At 38.4% G+C, this 18,663-nt stretch overlaps 1 protein-coding gene across 1 annotated transcript; it reads left to right on the top strand.

Moving 5' to 3' along the window:
- Window positions 1-3,016: 3,016 nt before the first annotated feature.
- aqp9b (aquaporin 9b) lies at window positions 3,017-18,329 on the top strand. The gene is made up of 6 exons (XM_084717787.1): window positions 3,017-3,359; window positions 4,870-4,996; window positions 10,200-10,337; window positions 10,553-10,671; window positions 11,732-11,949; window positions 16,363-18,329. Exons 1-6 carry the CDS (start codon window positions 3,258-3,260, stop codon window positions 16,523-16,525), a joined length of 867 nt encoding a protein of 288 aa, XP_084573913.1. The 5' UTR covers window positions 3,017-3,257; the 3' UTR covers window positions 16,526-18,329.
- Window positions 18,330-18,663: the final 334 nt, after the last annotated feature.

Genomic DNA, 18,663 nt, shown 5'->3' with positions numbered 1-18,663 from the left:
AATCCAAACTCACATTCTTTACACCATCATTAACCATTTCCTAAGTGACATAAAGGTGTCAAACTGCTTTTCCTGGGCTCACTATCACCCTGTAGTCTTTATTTGCCTAACACAAACCTCCCCACGGTCTAAGATGTTATGTAAATGTGGAGTAGAGAGGGATTGCTGCTACTTGCCGGGGTGTTGTTGGCAGAGATTTGTCCTGCAGGTGATAATTCCTTCCAGCGCCTCCTTTAAAACTCCCAATAAACATCCAGCAATTAAACTGTGAGCAGAGCCTGTCTCCCGAAAACTGTAGGAATTAAAGCAAACCCAGGCTCGTATTAACATCCACAACTTACTGCATTCCCTCGCACATTCATGGGTCCACCCGGGTAAGAGTTAAAGGGTAAATCAGGAGTTTATTTGAGATTTTTAGAGTTGGTTGTAAGATTTTCAGAGGAAACAGGAGAATAATCCAGAGAGAAAGGTATGTAGTTTTAATTCAAACTCTAAAAGATCATCTTCAATTTAGATTTCATAATCTGAGCCTCTTGGCAGGACAAAGGAGTGTGGTGGTGGAGACAGATGTAGGTCCATAATTTGCAAATCCCCGGGAGGATGCTGTTTCTCCATCAGCACATCAGCCTTTTTTCACAGCATGGGCGACACTCTCCAAGTGTCTGTTTCACATCAAAGAGGACGAGGCCTGAAAACTGTGACATTGATTAATGCATTGAAAACAACATCCCATCCTCGGCCTGTGGCCTCACCTTTTCACAGAGCTCAGTGAACGGAAGATAAGACAGATACAGGGGAGAGACCGAGACTGACGGTGTGACAAACTGCAGCTCAAATGTATTCATGGAGCTCCCTCTGTTGGAGGAAGTGCGCCTCGGACACTTTCACACTCACACTCACTTTGTTCAAGTTTTAGCAGTTTTAAGAGCGGTTTAATAAGATCAATAAGACGATAATTGGAACAACAAGGCGGGAGCAAGACAAAAAATGCTGGACATATGGCTGATAAGTTGACTGGGAGAAGTGGAACCACAGCAGCTGCATGAAGAAGGTGAGTGAGAAAAGTTTCTGATGTGATAAAAAGAAAAGAGGCAAAAAAAAATGCAAGGAGCACAGGGGAGTTTTAACAAATAATAATGGGAAAAGAAAACGTTAATTATGTGGAATTTGTTTTTACATCTAATTTGGTGCATCTACACAAAATCTTCAGAATGAGGTTTCATATCCAAACAACAGATACTAAATTCGCAGATATGATGTCTTTTGGTCTTTCTTTTGTCAAGCATTTCTCACATACGTTACTTGGTGATGTGAGGTGACATAACTTATTATGCTCAGTTACGTATGAGACCCCAACACTGGTGGGAAAATACAGCCGAAAAGGAGACAAAGCGTGTGATAACTGACACTCGCTCTCATTAAGTCGAAGGCTTTAAACTGGTGTTCAGATTATAAAGCTGGACTATATACATTTTATATTATCACTGATGAACTAGTTTTCTTTTTTTTGGCTTTAAGTAAAAATTGTACATAAAAATTCACGTAGGATTTTTAAACTATACATACAGCCGAACTGGTAGCTTTTAACTTTGTATTAGAAGCTTAAATCATGCCTGTACACAATGTGCTCTACGAGTGGAGTAGTTTTCCTAATTTGCTATGAAAGTTCTTAGTTTTATTATTATTATTATTATTATTATTATTATTATTATTATTATTATTATCAGTAGTAGTAGTAATGTTTTAAGATGCTAAAATGAGACAAAGCTATACACAATTTCAAATTGATATATTTTTTATTAGATCAAAGAAACGATTGAAGTTATAATCTGAATTGAGAGATTATATTTGCATTATGGACATTATAGGTTGAAAATTCTCTATGATTTATTGAACGGAATATTTTCCGCATGAAATTCTGTTAGAAATATACGGTGTGTAATTCAAACTTTTCATTTACCTGCAAGGCTTTCACATTTAAATTTGCACTGAGTCAAGTAAAGATCATCATACTAAATTGTGTGTTAAACCTCTGAATGGACGGTTAAAACAACTTTATATGTCAGTGTTGTCAATAATAAATTAAGACACCATCTTACACAATTCTAAACTAAAAAAAAATGAACCAAATTATGTGATTAGAAAAGTAATATTGGTGGTGATAATGGGTCCATTTCAAACTTTGGATCTGTCAGTCGTAAGTCAGAGTTGTTTTACTTTTTAAACTTAATTTTTATTGGGCACAGTTGAACAAAGACATCAAAATACTTTTTTTTTTAATTCTTTCGAATAGAAATCCAACACTTGTGATATGTTTAATGTCCCTCTCCTCCCAGTACGTTGTTTTTTGCCTTCACACCCTCACATATGCATATCTTCATCTCGTACCCTCAAAACCACTGCCCTCCTCTTCATCACCAACACATCACTTCTGACTACGGGACAGTCAACAAATACTGTGTTCTCATTTGTTAAAAAACGACATAAGCACAAAAACAAGTAATGTATACACCAAGAAACTATTAAAAAAACAAAAAAACAAAAAACAAAAAACAGACTATAGCGGACACAGTGACTCAGTACACCACCAAGATATACTGATGAAATGCGAAAGTTACCCAAGCATACCGAGCTCCTAACCTCCCCCATCACACTCAGCACATTTGTTGTTTTTCTAGCTTTCTTACTCGTTTGCGCGTCTCCAAGTCTCATGGCTGCGAGTTTAGTGACTTACTAAAATATGATTTGGGATGAAGATCTAATCTTATCTGTCATGGTTTGATTGGCAAAGCAGTTTATTATCTGTGCAATAATATTAAATGTTAAAATCATAACATCCTTCTCAAATGTGATACAATTTGTGTTTATTCCTATCTAAACAAACAAACAAACAAACAAACAAACAAACAAACAAACAAACAAACAAACAAAAACTGTGAAATGTGTTGTAGATGCAAACAAAATCCAAACACATGCGTTCAGCATCTGTCACGTCTGGATGTCAGTGTAATAATGTGGAGTCCGTACAGTATTTGTAATAAAAAGTAGACCCCTTGTGGTTAGAAAGGGGAACAGAAGCAGAAAGCTTAACGTGCCTGCTGTCGGCCTGCTGCACGGTCCGAGCGCACCGAGTGGGAGGCGGCAACCTGCACCGACAATCACACACACAGACACACACTCCCTCGTAGAGTTGTTGGCTGTTTGTTCTGGTCGGAGGAAGAAGACATCAAGGAGCCGCAGGAGGAGGAGAAAAAAAAATGGAAAATGTGAGCAAGAGGAAGATGAAGGAGAGATTTGGCCTGAGGCGGGACATCTTTAAGGAGTTCCTGGCGGAATTTCTTGGGATATTTGTCCTGATAGTGAGTACCTCCCTCTGCACCTGTCATCCAGCTTAAACAGCCGCTTTAAAGCTGCATGTGAACCAGTATGCTAATAAGGTGTCAAACTGGGTCTCCAGAGACTGAGTCTGACTGCTGTCTCTCATATGTCTCTGTTAACAGATAGTATATTCTGGGACTTTCTCTTTGATGTGCTCAGCTGTAATTTGCTCCTGACAATCATAACAAGATGTGGCTGATGATGTGGGGCTGTTTTTCTCCCTCACAACTCCTCCAGAAGTGCACTGGTGCATCACATCTGAATCATTCAGGGCTGCAACTAAACAATTATTTTCATTAATGATTAATCTGTCAAACATTTTCTCTATTAATTAATTATTGATTGGTCCATCAAAAGTTAGGAAATGGTGAAAAATGCCCAGGATTGATGTCCTCAAAGGTCTTGTTTTGCTCACAACCCAAAGATATTCAGTTTACTGTCATAGAGGACTAAGCCAGAAAATATTCACATCTGAGAGGCTGAAATCAATCATTTTTTTTTATATGATTCTTTCTATTGATTAATCAATTATCAAGATAGCTGGCAAGTAATTTATTATTTTAGAACTTATCAATTATTTGACTGATTGTTACAGCTATAGAATCATTATAACTAATGTAAGTCATTATCTTTTAATAATGAAGTTAATGTAGGGCTGCAGCTAAATGATTTTCATCATCAATTAATATTTTGATTGTTTCATTTAACATCAGAAAAATGTGAAAAATGTTCATCAGTGTCTCCCAGAGCCCAATATGACATCCTCAAATGTCTTGTTTTGCCCCAAACCCCAAAATATTCCATTTACTGTCATCAAAGAATAAAGAAACCAGAAAATATTCACATGTGAGAAGCTGTAATCAGAGAATTTGTACATTTTTTTAATTAAAAAATTACTCCAAATGATTAATTAATTTTCAAAATCGTTGGCAATTACATTGATATTTGACAACTAATCGATTAATTGACTAATTGTTGCAGCTCTATAATCATACAACAAGTCACTGTCTTTCAATGGTGAGAGAACAAACATACGTGGGATTAAATCAATTATAACAAATGATCAGTTCAATTTTCATTGTTTTTTCTGTGTCTCCTTCTCATTCCATGAAAGATTTGCCTGTTTTTCAGTTTTCATGTCTCCAGTCTGGACTGTCCTCCACCTGTCACCCCCCTGAGTTCACTTTAATGCATCAGAGGATTGAGGCAGCCTCCACAACAACCCTTTTTTTTTATTTTTGGATGACCGCTCTCCTCGCAACACTTTTTTTTTTTTTTTTTTTTGGTCCGAATTACTTCTGCCTTTTACCTAATGGGTGGGGGGATTCATTATTTTTCCGAGCCCAAAGTTTGGACAAATTGTCTGTGGCAGTCGGAGGCTGTTGGTGGACAAGAGGGCTAGTGTTAATGGTGGCTATAATTGGAATAATTAAAAACAATGAGTCTTTCTACCTCCACCCTTTTGTGTTTTTGTTCTTGTCTGTGTCCCAGCTCTTTGGATGTGGTTCAGTGGCCCAGACGGTGCTGAGTAAAGGGGCTCTCGGGGAGCCCTTGACCATCCACATTGGTTTCACCCTGGGAGTCATGATGGCTGTTTACATGGCAGGAGGAGTGTCAGGTATGGACACATATGTGCAGCTTACATTCATTACAACAGTAAACCATACACCTTCTCCTGAAACTAATCATTATGGCCATTTTCAGTTATTCTGGTGATTAGTTTCTTGATTGATTGATTAACTGCTTGATCACTAAAATCCATGGTGACATGTTTATATTCAGTTCAGCTGTTCAGTTTACAGTGACATAAAACACACTCTCACAGTTAAAAAGCTGAATCTTAAGGAATGTTTGGCATTTCTGCCTGAAAAAAAAAATACTCAAAGATTATGTAGCCATCTCTGCTCACATATTTACAAAACCCCTCTTCGTTGGCATGGATGTTAAAGGGATAGTTCACCCAAACATGGGAATTCAGTCATTGTTTACTCACCCTCAGTGTGTCTGTATGCATGCGAACGCAGCCCCAAGCCAAGGATCTACAGTGAAAATTCAGGCTAAAAACATGATCTAAATAATGTCTTTCAAGTCAATTTGTCATCTCAGAACTTTAGGGGACTTGGTTTACACCAGATGAACGGTATGGAGGCAATTTATTGTTTTTTTCCGTTTTTAAACTAGCCACCATTTGCTGAAATGGTTTGGGAGATTCTGCAATACTGTTACAGGGCGCTGCTCAGAGTCAAAAGTTATCCTGCAGAGGAGACAACAAACATGGCGCTGGAGGAGGCTGTAATAATCCATCTCTTGAGAAAGAGCCAAAAAGTGGAGGCAGCTTCTGTGTGACTATTAAATACATGAAGACATGTGGATAGAGAATTCTTTTCACTAACGATGAATGTCATCTCTAATACTTTCGCATTTTAAAAACTTCTTTGTTGTGTCCTGTTGTCGTGTTGGCTGTAGCACTATTGGCTACAGTGCTACAGTGTCCCTGGGACTCCTGATAGCACTGCTCTATTTCATCCATATCTGTAAAGTTTCAAAAAATGTGCAGAAATATGGACAAAATTAATGCAGAATACAGACGCAAAACTCCATTCATATCTATATCCATATCTATATAAATGTGCCTTTAGGGGCCTTTATTGGCAGAATTTGACTGAAATTGAATATTAATATTCACTTCCTCATTAGTGTGTAATCATTACCTCATTACCTCAGCATGAGAAGTTTGTAGGTACAGAGGGTGCAGTGCCTCTTCCACAGAGTCCGCCATTGTAGAGTTGCCCAAAACAGACCAACCAAACACTAGATATGATTTTATGTTTTTCATAAGTTTTGTGGCTACCCTTGGTTGTCCTACATGTTCGAAAGGGGAAAGTGAGATGAGGTGTTTGCAGTCTGCAAACTCCCTGCTAAATGCCACTGAATCTTTCACACTTGTTATTTTATCGATTAATTGTTATTAAAATGGCTGTGAGTTAATTTCATTAATTGTTTTAGCTCTACCTGCAAGTATATTAACATTAATGATAAAGATGTTTCTCATCAGCTCAGTCGTTTTCTCGGCTCTCTGTGATTCTCAGTGTGATAAAAACAAGGACAACGTAATTATTTGATATTTCAACCTGCAAAGAGCTACAGGCTGTTATCAAAGGTCATCACTCAGTGCTTGTCCGTGGTAGAGATGCGATTTTTGGTCGTGTAGATGTCTCGTCATCTCTTTGCTCTCACAGCACAAAAAGTCTCTCCTCCAGGTTACTGGCTGTCGCTGCTATCTCCATCTTCAAAGGATTAACCTGATAAACGTTTGCATAAAAGAAAATCACAGTATCACGCTGCATGCTCATCTCGGATGACTGATATTATTGCATTAGCTTACTGAACTAGATAAAATAAGGTCCGATGAAGACCAGTATAGATGTTGCAGCGTTACATAATGGAGAGCAGTTAACATAAAGTGACCTCTTCTCTGGTCTAGAAGGCAAGAATCACTAATAGTAGTGGGAAAATGGCCTGATTTTCAGTGTAAGAGTGGTGTCAGTGAGCTTTAGGGCTGAAGATATTATGTCCTGATGTCCAAATGGGACTTTATAGGGTGCATTCCTCAAGGATTACGGCAAGAGGAGCCCTCTATGTGTTCCCTGTAATGATAGGGATAGGAAGGAGTAGTTGTTAAATGTCACTGTGCTTTTCCTGAACTCACTGAGCCAAATAGTGAGTGTCCATTAAACCCCAATAACTATGTTGAGGGTTGCGCTGTGCAGGCTTCATGAATTGTTGTATGATCATTTCCATCACTGTTGGGCAGTGAAAAATCATCAAAAGCAGAGAGAAAAGATCATATATATGTTGTTGCATCCGATGGTATAATAACTGCTTAAAGGATTAGTTTGACATTTTGGGAAACAGATTTATTTTTTCATATCTGTCTGTTAAATATGAAGCTACAGCCAGCAGACAGTTTATTTCAGCATAATGACTGGAAATGGGGGGGGAGGGGGGCAGCACCCAGAGCTGAACAGCTACACCTATCATCTACCTGCACCAAGACCCCTAAAACTTTAAACTCTAATTCTTACAAAAACCAAAGTGTAAAAACAAAGACAATTCACCATTTAGTGAGGGTTATGTGTTGGACTATTATTTGGCTTTGGACAGTTGACATGCGACCAAGCAGCAATTCCAGGAAGTTACTGATCTCAGCCAAATAGTCAGTGGTCAATTATAGCCTGTCTGTCTCAGTCTCAGTCGCTGGAACTAACAGATCCTTGTCCCAGCAAAACTTCATGTCAACTTCTACAAAAACTAGATATATAGACATAAAAATAATCATATCACACAACATTAAACACTTTAAAACACAATTTAAAAGTGTGTAATGCTGCTAACGCCAACATTATAGCCAGACAGATATATCACCATGACCAAAGATAAACCATTGATTGTAGTAATGTTGTTGTAACACGCAGCTTTTACAGTTTGTGGTCATTATATATAGAATTTGTAAAGGCAACATTAAAAGATGAGGCCACAGGGAATATTAACATTTTTCTCAGACATATTATAAGAATAAGAAGGAAAACAGCAAACACATTGTAACTCGAAGACTCTCATACTCTCAGTCAACACGAGCCCATTTGAAGGAACCAATAATCCCTGTATAATGGTGAATTGTTCTGTTTACCCTTTTTCAAAAACACTCCATGCAGATCATAAACCATGAAACATAACTTGACTCAATGAAGTCGGCTGAGAAATAAATGTTAAAGAGCACCTCCCCCACTCACTTGTATTTGTCCAGTCTTGCTCTGTCTAACATGGCGGCAAAGCTGACGTAACACAACAACAAGCCGAAGCTGTCAATGCGCCACCTTTCATAACACGTCTATGAATTTACCTGCCTGCATATGTTTCAAGCAACAGAATGCCAAATGTCTAAATGCTGAAAAATATTGCAGTATTGCAAGAATGTGATTTCCAGCACAACAAATTAATCACTGGTTGTGTCTAGAAGGGAACCACAGACCCATGAAATATCTTCAGATGATTAAAACTGATCATCTTAATCCAAACCATGATCTCTCCCTAACCATAACAGTAAGTGCTTTCTGTCCCTAAAGATCAGCATTGTCACATTATAAAACTTAATTCATTTTTACAACATGCACAATGAAGAAACAAGGCGTACAAATCATGCAGTTTTGCAAGTTCTGGTTTCCCTTCCAGACACGACCATAAACGAGTATAATTTGAACCTATACATGTTTTTCTACCATCACACGATATATGATGTCATATCGCCCAGCCTTAGCAAGAAATCGAAGTTTGATAGAGAATTGAAAACAGCACAGTTTATTAATATATTGATATGTGAATAAGGCTTTTGATCTCTATCTTGTTTAGGATGGCCGTTGTGATCACTCTGACTCATGTTCCAGTGTTACTTGAGCTACATGTTTAATGAGTGGAGTAGTAAAGCTTCAGAGGAATAGCAGAGCAGCCTGAGGACACCGAGGTTAATATATGGAGAGCTTTTGCTGCATGACTGGGCCATTCAGCCCCGGGGTCCACGGCTCAGTGGGAAGCTTCTGTCCAACGACATCTCTGAAGATGATCATAGGTATTGGACTAATGAGCTTTACTGGGGCATGGGTCTCTGGAGAGGAGGGGGGTCAGGTGTGACAAGCCTGGCTTTCTAGGCTTCCCTGGCAGGGCGGCCCCATAGGAGAAGAAAACACAATTGTTTTCACTTTGTAGTCTCAGATTTTAGATGACAGTGTACCGTAAGTGTGACACATCATGGTCACTCTAATGACCTGCAGTCTACGTGTGCCTTAAGCAGATTCAGGCAGATTATGTCAGATGCAATTCAGACAGGCAGGTCTGGCTGGTTGTCGTGGGCAGTGTTTGTGAACAGGACGGAGAGATTAACAATGGGCGCATGGCTGATACCCCCAGTGGTGTTACCACAGCGAGGTCAAAGCCAAGATCCCAGAGTGTTAAATAAATGACCCCACACTGCCATCGCAGCCCAGTAACATTTGGCTGGAATGTGTTCAAACACGCCTCTGAAGGACAATGTAGAGTATAGAAAACAGGCACACAAACCCACTGCTCTTTGTTTGAAAGGTTTGAATGAATGAGAAGCAGAGGGTTCGCACACAGTCAGGCACTAAATGATCAGACAGCCTGTCACCGACCGTCCGTTTTAATCCACTGAACTCAGTTTACCTTGTCTCCAAAGAGGAGACACGAGACACTTTTACACTGCTTGACTAAGTCATTGCTCTCACCTTGGTCACGGATGTATGACATTTGATTTACAGCACAAATGATCAGTCAATTAGTCAGTCGACAGAAAATTAATCACTAACTATTTACTAAAACAAATTATGATTTAAAGATGAAATCCGATAATATTACCAATGCAGATAAGTGATGTCATAGTTTCAAGTCAATGGGAAATTGATCAGAGTCAAAAGCAAGATCGGCTATTCTCCCAGTATTTTGTTTCTTCTCTACCTCCACCTTCTTGCACCTGTCTGGCACTGATCCAAAGGAAAACAACACTTCCCAGACAACACAGTGTAGTTTAGCGGTGACCTACATCTGCACTTTTCACTGACTGTGATTATCTAAAAAAAGAATTTAGCTATGTAAATGACAGTTGAGTCATAAATCTTTGGTACTTCTTTTTACTTTGTCACATTTCTTATTCTTCCTCTCGTCTTTATAAAATACTGTCTGTTGTGTTTTAGATGTTACTTGATTTTGCTAATTTTTTTTTTGTTTGTTTGTTCGGTGCATTGTTTCAGGAGCCCATGTGAACCCTGCAGTCTCTCTGGCCATGGTGATCCTGGGGAAGCTTCCCCTGAAGAAGTTCCCTGTGTATGTGGTGGCACAGTTCCTGGGGGCTTTTGCTGGATCCTGCGCTGTCTATGGGCTGTATTATGGTGGGTTTAAATGTCATCAATACCAGAGAACTGCCTCAGAGAGCAGGATTACATGGTTATATGGATAACTGTTCAGAGGAAATCCACATCCTCCATCACATCTGAAACACTGACCAAAAGTAGGTTATCCAGCTAATTTAGTAATCCTGCTCTATTGAAACAAATATCCACCAGCGATGAATTTCCTCTTCTTTGTTGTATTTTCTTTTCCACAGATGCTTTGATGGAATATACCAATGGAGACTTTGCTGTTACTGGTGCAAACGCCACAGCCAACATATTTGCCTCTTATCCTGCAAAACATCTCTCAGTCCTTAATGGGTTTGTTGATCAGGTAACTTGTAATTTATATGTAATCCCCTTAAAAATATACTATGATATACCAGAAGATATCATATAAAAAACCAACTACAGTTGTATATCCACATAAATAATAATACTTTTGACCGTTCATACAAACTTCCCAGTAGCATGAAAGTAAAGGATGGTTTTGAATCTTATATCGATTATTATCTTTATAGGGATTTTGCTTTTTTTTCTATATGGTAGTATTGATGTGAGTGAGATAGAAAACATTTTCCAGTCAGATCCAGTGTATCTGGAAGTCCCTAGAGCATACAGAGCTGCATTGAGCATGCATTTAGTGCAGTCATACGTATAAATGTACTGTGAGCATAAATGGACATGTGAGTTGTTTACTGATGGATGAACAATTCAGCTCTGATGCTGAGAATAACTTCCATCTGTTCTGGATGTGAATGAGCTGAGATGTATATTTAGTTTATGTATTTGTGAAGACAGTGAGGACGTTAAAGGTCTAATTAGTATTTTATTATAACTTACTTAATTATATTTAAAAATAAAGCCATGCTTTACACCAATGTTTACAAGTATTATTGATGTAAACAAAGAAGATACACCATCGGAAACATTAATAAATAATGTTTATTTGTTATGTAGAGGTATGACGAGACCTCCCAATGAATTTAAGAGTAACGGCAGGTTGTAATGTTGTTTTTGTCATTTGTCAAGACTGAGTGCCTTTAAAATATCAAATAATAATCTTTAAAATTAAACAAAATAACATTTTTATAAACAGTTTTAAATGATACGTTTAATGTGAGAACAATTATATGATTTGATAATCTGCCCCTGCAGTGGTCTTTTAATATGCAGCCATATGGGGCTTCATAGTAAAGCTGTCTGAAACCAGGGGAAAGGGGAAGTCCCATAATAAGCTTAGACAAAATTACGCAGGGCAGAGGTCATGACCGCAGATGAGGTCACTAAAAAACATCCTCTCAAAAACAACAACAACAATAACAAACAAAGAAAATAAACATTTTGGAACATAACTGTTTCTCTACTCATTTCATGATGCTTTTGTTTTCAAGGTAATTGCGACCGGTGCTCTGATCCTGTGCATCCTGGCTATCACTGATAGGAAGAATATCGGTGCTCCTAAAGGCATGGAGCCTCTGTGCATCGGCCTGATCATCTTGGCCATCGGCGTGTCCATGGGTCTGAACTGTGGCTACCCAATCAACCCGGCACGAGACCTCGGCCCGCGCTTCTTCACGGCTGTGGCTGGGTGGGGCATGGACGTATTCAGGTAAATTTACTGATGTAGGAACAAAAAGCTGTTTGTTATCACCCGTAAAGCACATGAGTGAGAAAGAAAGAAAGAATTTGCTTCTGAGCCGCCTGCCTGAAAGAGCTGCAGTCTATTATTTAGAGCTGCTCTCACTCTCAGCAGAGCCTGAGGCGTAGTAAATGTGTGATGTAAGAAGCTGAGTTTAACCAAGTGACTGCTCTTTCCTTTCCTACACAGAGAGCAGCATTTGTAGCTCCATCTCTGCTCTTTTGACAATCTGAATTAATATTTCAAAGACCATGCATGTATTTCCTGCATTTTGAAAAGGGTCTGTGGGATTTAAGTGAACAGGGAGAGATTCTCTGCACATAAATATGAAATATTCAAGGCTTCATTACTGAAGTGGCACAATTGTATGTTCTTCAGCCTCTATTTCTTCCTTTATTCTCTCCGAGTCAGCACAGATGACAATTGGCAAATATTTATATTCAAAAAAATGTAATCTCTCGCTCAGATTTGGAAGTACACAAAACATTTCTCTTATGTAATTGTTAAATGTCCTTAAAGCTAGTAACAGATTTTTATTGGCCAGTTGGGGGCAGCAAAAACACAACATCGTCATTTATGTTAATATGGCAAACTTACCAGCAAATAGTTGCTTACAACTCATTCAGCATTTACTCATTCATTTTGGCTTTTGATGAATTTAAATCTAATATTCACTTTCTTTTAGCTCTTTTTTTCGTCTCCGCCAAATCCGGGGGGAAATATCTGGCTCTTTAGCTACTAAACGCTCCACAGTGTTCACCATGTAGTCTCTAACTGTCTGTCCACTGTTTTGGTCATTGCTGCTGAAGATGTTGCAATGAGAGTGGTTAGAGTGAACAAAAACAGTGACGTGTGGGTTGAACAGCTAAACAACTAACAAAAAAAGCTAAAGCTAAAAAGCTCTGTAAAGCCGAAGGGAGATTTAGGTCATAATTGTGTATAACGGTGTTTCCCAAACTTTTTTTTTACTTAGGACAAGCAAAGGTGCCACTCTATTATCACAGAGTTGTACATTTCAGATACTGTCTGCACGTTGCAAACAGGTGATGGGACAAGGTGCGTCCCTGAGCCACTTTCACTGTGGACTTTGTCAAGAATGCAAACAAGTCAGTCACGTTACATCTATATAAACTCACAACAGCAGACTCTGTATACTGTACTTCTGCAGGACACCACAGAGAACATTTCTAAACTTGTCTTTGCAGGGCTTAACTATTGATCTGTTGACACTGACATCAATTGCCATTGTTCCTCCTGAGTATCACTGAGTGGAGTCTGCTTCACAGTATCTTGATTTAAGCTTTAATTATCACCGAGGCAGAGAGGTGTGATCCCTGGAAAGTTGGAGCACATTCCTCCAGATGAAAACGTAGTTGGTGACTCGGTCTGTTGGTCAGACTCTTGTGCCAGTTCAGAGGCTCCTTTGTCCAAGATCCTTGCAATAATGATGAGCCATGTTAACTGTTGCACCCTTGAATATCTGAAGCTCTTAGCATTTCAGGAGCTGATCTGATCCACCGCTGGCACCTTTCCACCGAACAGCTTTCTAACCAACCAATGAACTCTGCCAATGAGATACTGTAGGCTCAGAGATTCCAGATCCTTCCAGGTCACATTTGTGTCGGTGTTTCTTCCGTTTTTCACCAACTTCTGCTGAGAACAATATCCTGGTTGCTGTTGCGACGATGAATGATTTACCAGAGTAGAAACAGGGTTCTCTGCACATCCTCCAATGAAATGCAGCTGAATCAGGTGCTTCTCAGCTTGAGGACATCTTCCTGAGAACAAGAGGGACTGCAGCACATTGATTAATTCACAGCTTTTAATTGTGCAAACTGTTTGTACGATTGAAGGCTGTGAATTAATCAGTGTGCTTCAGTCCCTTTTATTCTCTAGCGGTTTACCAGAGTGTCTTTGTGGATCTATAGCCACGGAAATTACAGCATTTTTGTTTTGATGGTAGCTCTCTGCTGATTAGATAGACCAACAACCCCAATTCTTCAAAGATGGGACATGGAGATAACAACTGAATACAGTACAAAGTCAAGATATTTCATGTTCAAACTGATTAATTTCATTGTTTTTATGTAAATAAACACTCATTCTGAGTTTGATGCCTGCAACGTTCCAAAAAAGTTGGGACAGGGACATGTTTACCACTGTGTTTCATCGCCTTGTTTTTTAACAACACTCAGTCCTGAACTCAGGACACAATAGCTTTGTTTTTAAAATGAAATTCTTTCAACTTCAATTGCTCAACATTCCAGAGTCTTTACTGTCATATTTTTTACTCAAAAATGCACCACATGTTTTCAATGGAAGGCAGGTCTGGACTGTAGGAAGGTCATCCTAATATCTGAACTCTTTTACTACGAAGCTTGGTATTGTCTTGCTGAAATAAACAGGGACGTCTTTGAAAAAGATGTAGTCTGTAAGGCAGGATATGTTGCTGCAAAACCTGCATGTACCTTTCAGCATTAATGGCGCCTTCACAGATGGGACAGTCAGCCATGACATTGTTTAACATGTTTTCACATAGTGATGAACCTTGTCCCCATTAATGCTTGTGAATGACTGAGCCTTTTGAGGATGCCCCTTTAATACCCAATCATGACACTGCAAACTGTTTCAGAAAGAGTCTATATTGACATTAACAGCGTGGACATTAAAGGTCTTGTCTTTGTACTGTACTAGATAGAGTACAAGTCAAAAAGGATTTCAAATTATTGCATTCTGTTTTTATTTAAGTCTTACACAGTCTCACAGCTTTTCCAGAATTGGGATTGTACTTCCAACTGAAAACTGTAAAACATGTTATTGGACACAGTTTAACTCTTAACGTACCAAATCAAAACTTTCCTATTCTCACATGTTTCCTATATCTGTCCTGACTGGTGACAGATATACACTATTTGTGTCTTTGCACTCAGTGCCCTTTTTTATCACCAGCCCATGTCCTGGCCCTTTCTTTTTTAACCCCTGCCCTTGAAAGCGTCTGTGCATGCCACTGCTGACATGCATTAAGAGTGGAGAATATGTGTTTGAACAAAACTGCGTGGATAATAATGGTGCCTCTACAAAAGCAGCATGAGTTAAAATGTTGTTCTGTACAAGTAATGATTTTTTAAATCAGAATTCTTGTTTTATTTTGAAAATAGAAAGGCAGTCTAAAGGCTGGGGGGAAAGATATTATGATACTCTGTGTCCCCATACCACAGCTTTAACTATCACCAGATGGCTCATATGACTTTACAAATATATAGCTATATTGCTTTAATGCACATATAAGCCCTTGGTATATCAGAGTCATATCATGCATGCAGTATTTTCTAAATCTGACATAATCTTTCACATTCATGATATAAATAAATGCAGTTTAATGCAAAAAAAAAAACCTGCTCAAGTAATTTCTGTACATTATATACCCTTTTCAGCATTGAGTGTGAAGGGTGTTACTTGGCTGCATTCAGTGTCCACATGGCGTCAATGTGACCCACTGAGTGTCTGTCTCCTGGCCTGATCATCTTAGCTGTGGCCGTAGATTTAAGTCTATAATCCAGCTGCCTCCCTCCTTTAGTCTACTTCCTGAACTCCTACAGGAGTGTGAGATGACCCACTCAGACGCTTGTTTACAGGCCTCTGCATCAGCTCTGTTAAGTGAAGCCCTCTCACCCGCAGTAAAGACACTGACCAGCAGCAGGACTGTAATCTGCCTCTGGCTGTGTCTGAGGTCGGCTGCACTGACAATGAGGACACAAGCGGTATTCCAACACACAGAGCTCCTAAAGACTTTACTGTAATCTGGGATAACTGTATAACTCACGTCAGGTAGGGTTGTACACTAACATAAACATACAGAAGAGTAGTGGAACGATTAATATCGGAGATACTGCAAGACAGAATAAAAAATCATGGTCGAAAGTAAAGAAGCAGAGGTCAAGATATCCTGACTTTTAGTATCAAGTCTGGGTCAAGCTGAATCCTACACTTCCCATAATGCAACTCAATAGCTGCATTTTTGTTGTAACCGTAACTGTGAGTTTCTGACTTATACTCTTCACCCTAACATCCAAGCTGTAACTTAAGCTGTATCAATCTTGACATCTAACTTGTGGCAAGAAAGTGGAAAAACATATTTCCTAAAACGCAAATGGTCCAACGTCATTTGAGTAATTTTCATAGACTTGATAAATCTTCAGAACCACAGAGGAACTATTTTCACAGACTGCGTAACACTGCTCAGCAGAGGAGTGCAGCATTAAGGCAAAGGTTTAAGACTTCAAAGATTTAATTCATACAAGATGTTGTGTAAATAATAGAAAAATATACTGTTAAATTGTATTTTCTCATAATTATGAATGTGTATGGTTCTCCCACCTGCAGAGCTGGAGGTTGCTGGTGGTGGATCCCTGTGGCAGGACCCATGGTGGGTGGAGCTGTTGGAGCGGGCGTTTACTTTCTCTTCGTTGAGTTACACCACCCTGAGCCAGAAAAGCAGGAGGAGAACAACGTTCAGGACAAATATGAAATCATAACTATGAGTTAAAATTTAGAACAAGAGTTGCAGAGCAAAGCAACAAAGCAGAGAGCAAAAATGTTCATCTAGATGAAGCATTTTTATACATTTCTATGATACAAACTCTGAGAAAATTTATAGCAAAGGGTTTAATACAAAGCATGCATCTGACTGCACAATTTCATAGTCATTTGTAAAACATGCATGGATGTTTTATGAAGCCTTTCAAGTCTCTTTTTGGAGTAAATCTAGTTAATTTATAGCTTTCAGGTTTTACCTGCCAGAGGCTTTTTCATAAATCAAAATATTAAACTTTCTTGATAAATATATTGTCTTTACAAGCTTCTCCTTGAATTCGATGATATCATGACCTTGTATGGAGAATTTCCTCTGTATTCTAGCTATGCAGTATCTTTATAGTCTCCTCTTTCCAAACGGGGATCACCTCCTCTCTTTAGAAATATTTGCCAAGTTTCTGTACAGCATTTTTATTTTTACCACCATCTACCTAACAAAAAGGGCATTAAATATACAGTATGTAGCACTTAGGGAACCATTGATTTCAGGTGGAAATGTAGTAATTTATAAAGTTTTTAGCAGATGTGTTATAGTAATGATGTATTTTGTGGAGTGATTTCCTTTCTCTGTTTCACTTCATTCTTTGCATGTGTAAAAAATGAATGATTGATTGCTTTATCTTGCTAGCACATTTATGTAGAAAATCCAGCCTTAAATGATTATACTGGTTTTGCTTTGGTTTTACTTTTTCTCCATAATTTTGTGACACACAAACTTGTTGTTATATTGCTGGATTATTTACAGTATGTACTCATTACAGGCATCCTCGATATTGAAAAACTATAACTTGACGTGTACATGTTTGATTTTTGCAAAAAAACAAACAACATTTTATTTTGTTTTCAGCGGAAACTTTTACAAATGTCACTGAATTTGTTGATGAATTGAGTCAGAGCACATGCTGTATCAGGGGTGATAACACTGACTGTAACTGTTTACATTAAAAACTCTTCAGTGCACATTCGGTTCCAAGTTTAGCATCGGAAATTGGACAACAACAAAGCACTTCTAAAGATTAATACACTGCTTGGAAATGTAAAAACACTGGACTTTCCTTCATTAATTGTTTTTTATTCATATTGCTTGTATCCTGTGAGCACAGAAATGTTAAATGTCAACAGACTGTGTTTAAGACTAATATGACTTGATATATGCTGATGTCAGTGTGGATGTCTGCTGTGAGTTGAACAGGAATTTGTACAAACATTATTGTGAGATTATAATGTACTGCACTGAATGTCATTTTACAAGAGCACAATGATACTCGTAGACACTTGTTTGGCGACGTGACAATCAGTTAAATTAGTTTTTTGTTATGTGTTTATTTTACTTTTGTGAGACAGAAAAAAAATGTGAAGAAAGTCAGTGGTACAAGCATCAAAGTGTGATTTGCTGTGAAGTCCTGGGTTCATTGGTCTTTGTGTGTCTCCAGGTCCAGTGTAACACTCATCTAATGTGTCCATTACAGTATGTGGCCTATGTTTGAATCGGGGTAATCACAGTATGCATGTTTGAAAAGCAGCTGAAGGTGTTTGTTTCACTAAATCTGTTGTTAGTGCTTCTGTCCTGAGCGGCAGCCTGTCAGGAAGCAACATTTTAATCTTTCAAAATTGTATTGTTTTGTAGCTTATGTTGCTTTTTTCTAAGGTAGTTTCATTATTTTCTCGTGTACTATCTGACTGAATCAGCTGTCTTTCTTTTCACTGTATATTGATATTGAATAAAGTTTGTTGAAAGGTGTTACTTGTCCACACTATGATGTGTTTATGCCACTGTTTTCATTCAGAAAATGTTAAATGCTACAGGGTGAAAAATAAATTATTAACCACGACTATTCTGAGCTGCTAGAGGGTTTTCCTCCTAAAAGAAATCCTGTTACTTTTCTTTAAAACGAACAACATGTATTTGTCGTAGGCCATAAATTTAAAATCACTTCTTCGGCTAAGATGTTTGTGGGGAAAGTTTTTGTCCAAATTCAGACGTTTGCTCTTTATTTTAATGAAGCTATTGTCAGCCAGATGTTGTTTACATCATCTAATTGGAAAAATAAATCTTTTCACAGAAGACATAAAGTGTGTAAATAATAAAAT

The sequence above is a fragment of the Lutjanus erythropterus genome, chromosome 1, assembly GCF_056507025.1.
Source record: "Lutjanus erythropterus isolate fLutEry1 chromosome 1, fLutEry1.hap2, whole genome shotgun sequence".
Classification (NCBI taxonomy): Eukaryota; Metazoa; Chordata; class Actinopteri; order Lutjaniformes; family Lutjanidae; genus Lutjanus; species Lutjanus erythropterus.
This window is presented reverse-complemented; position numbering and strand designations above follow the sequence as displayed.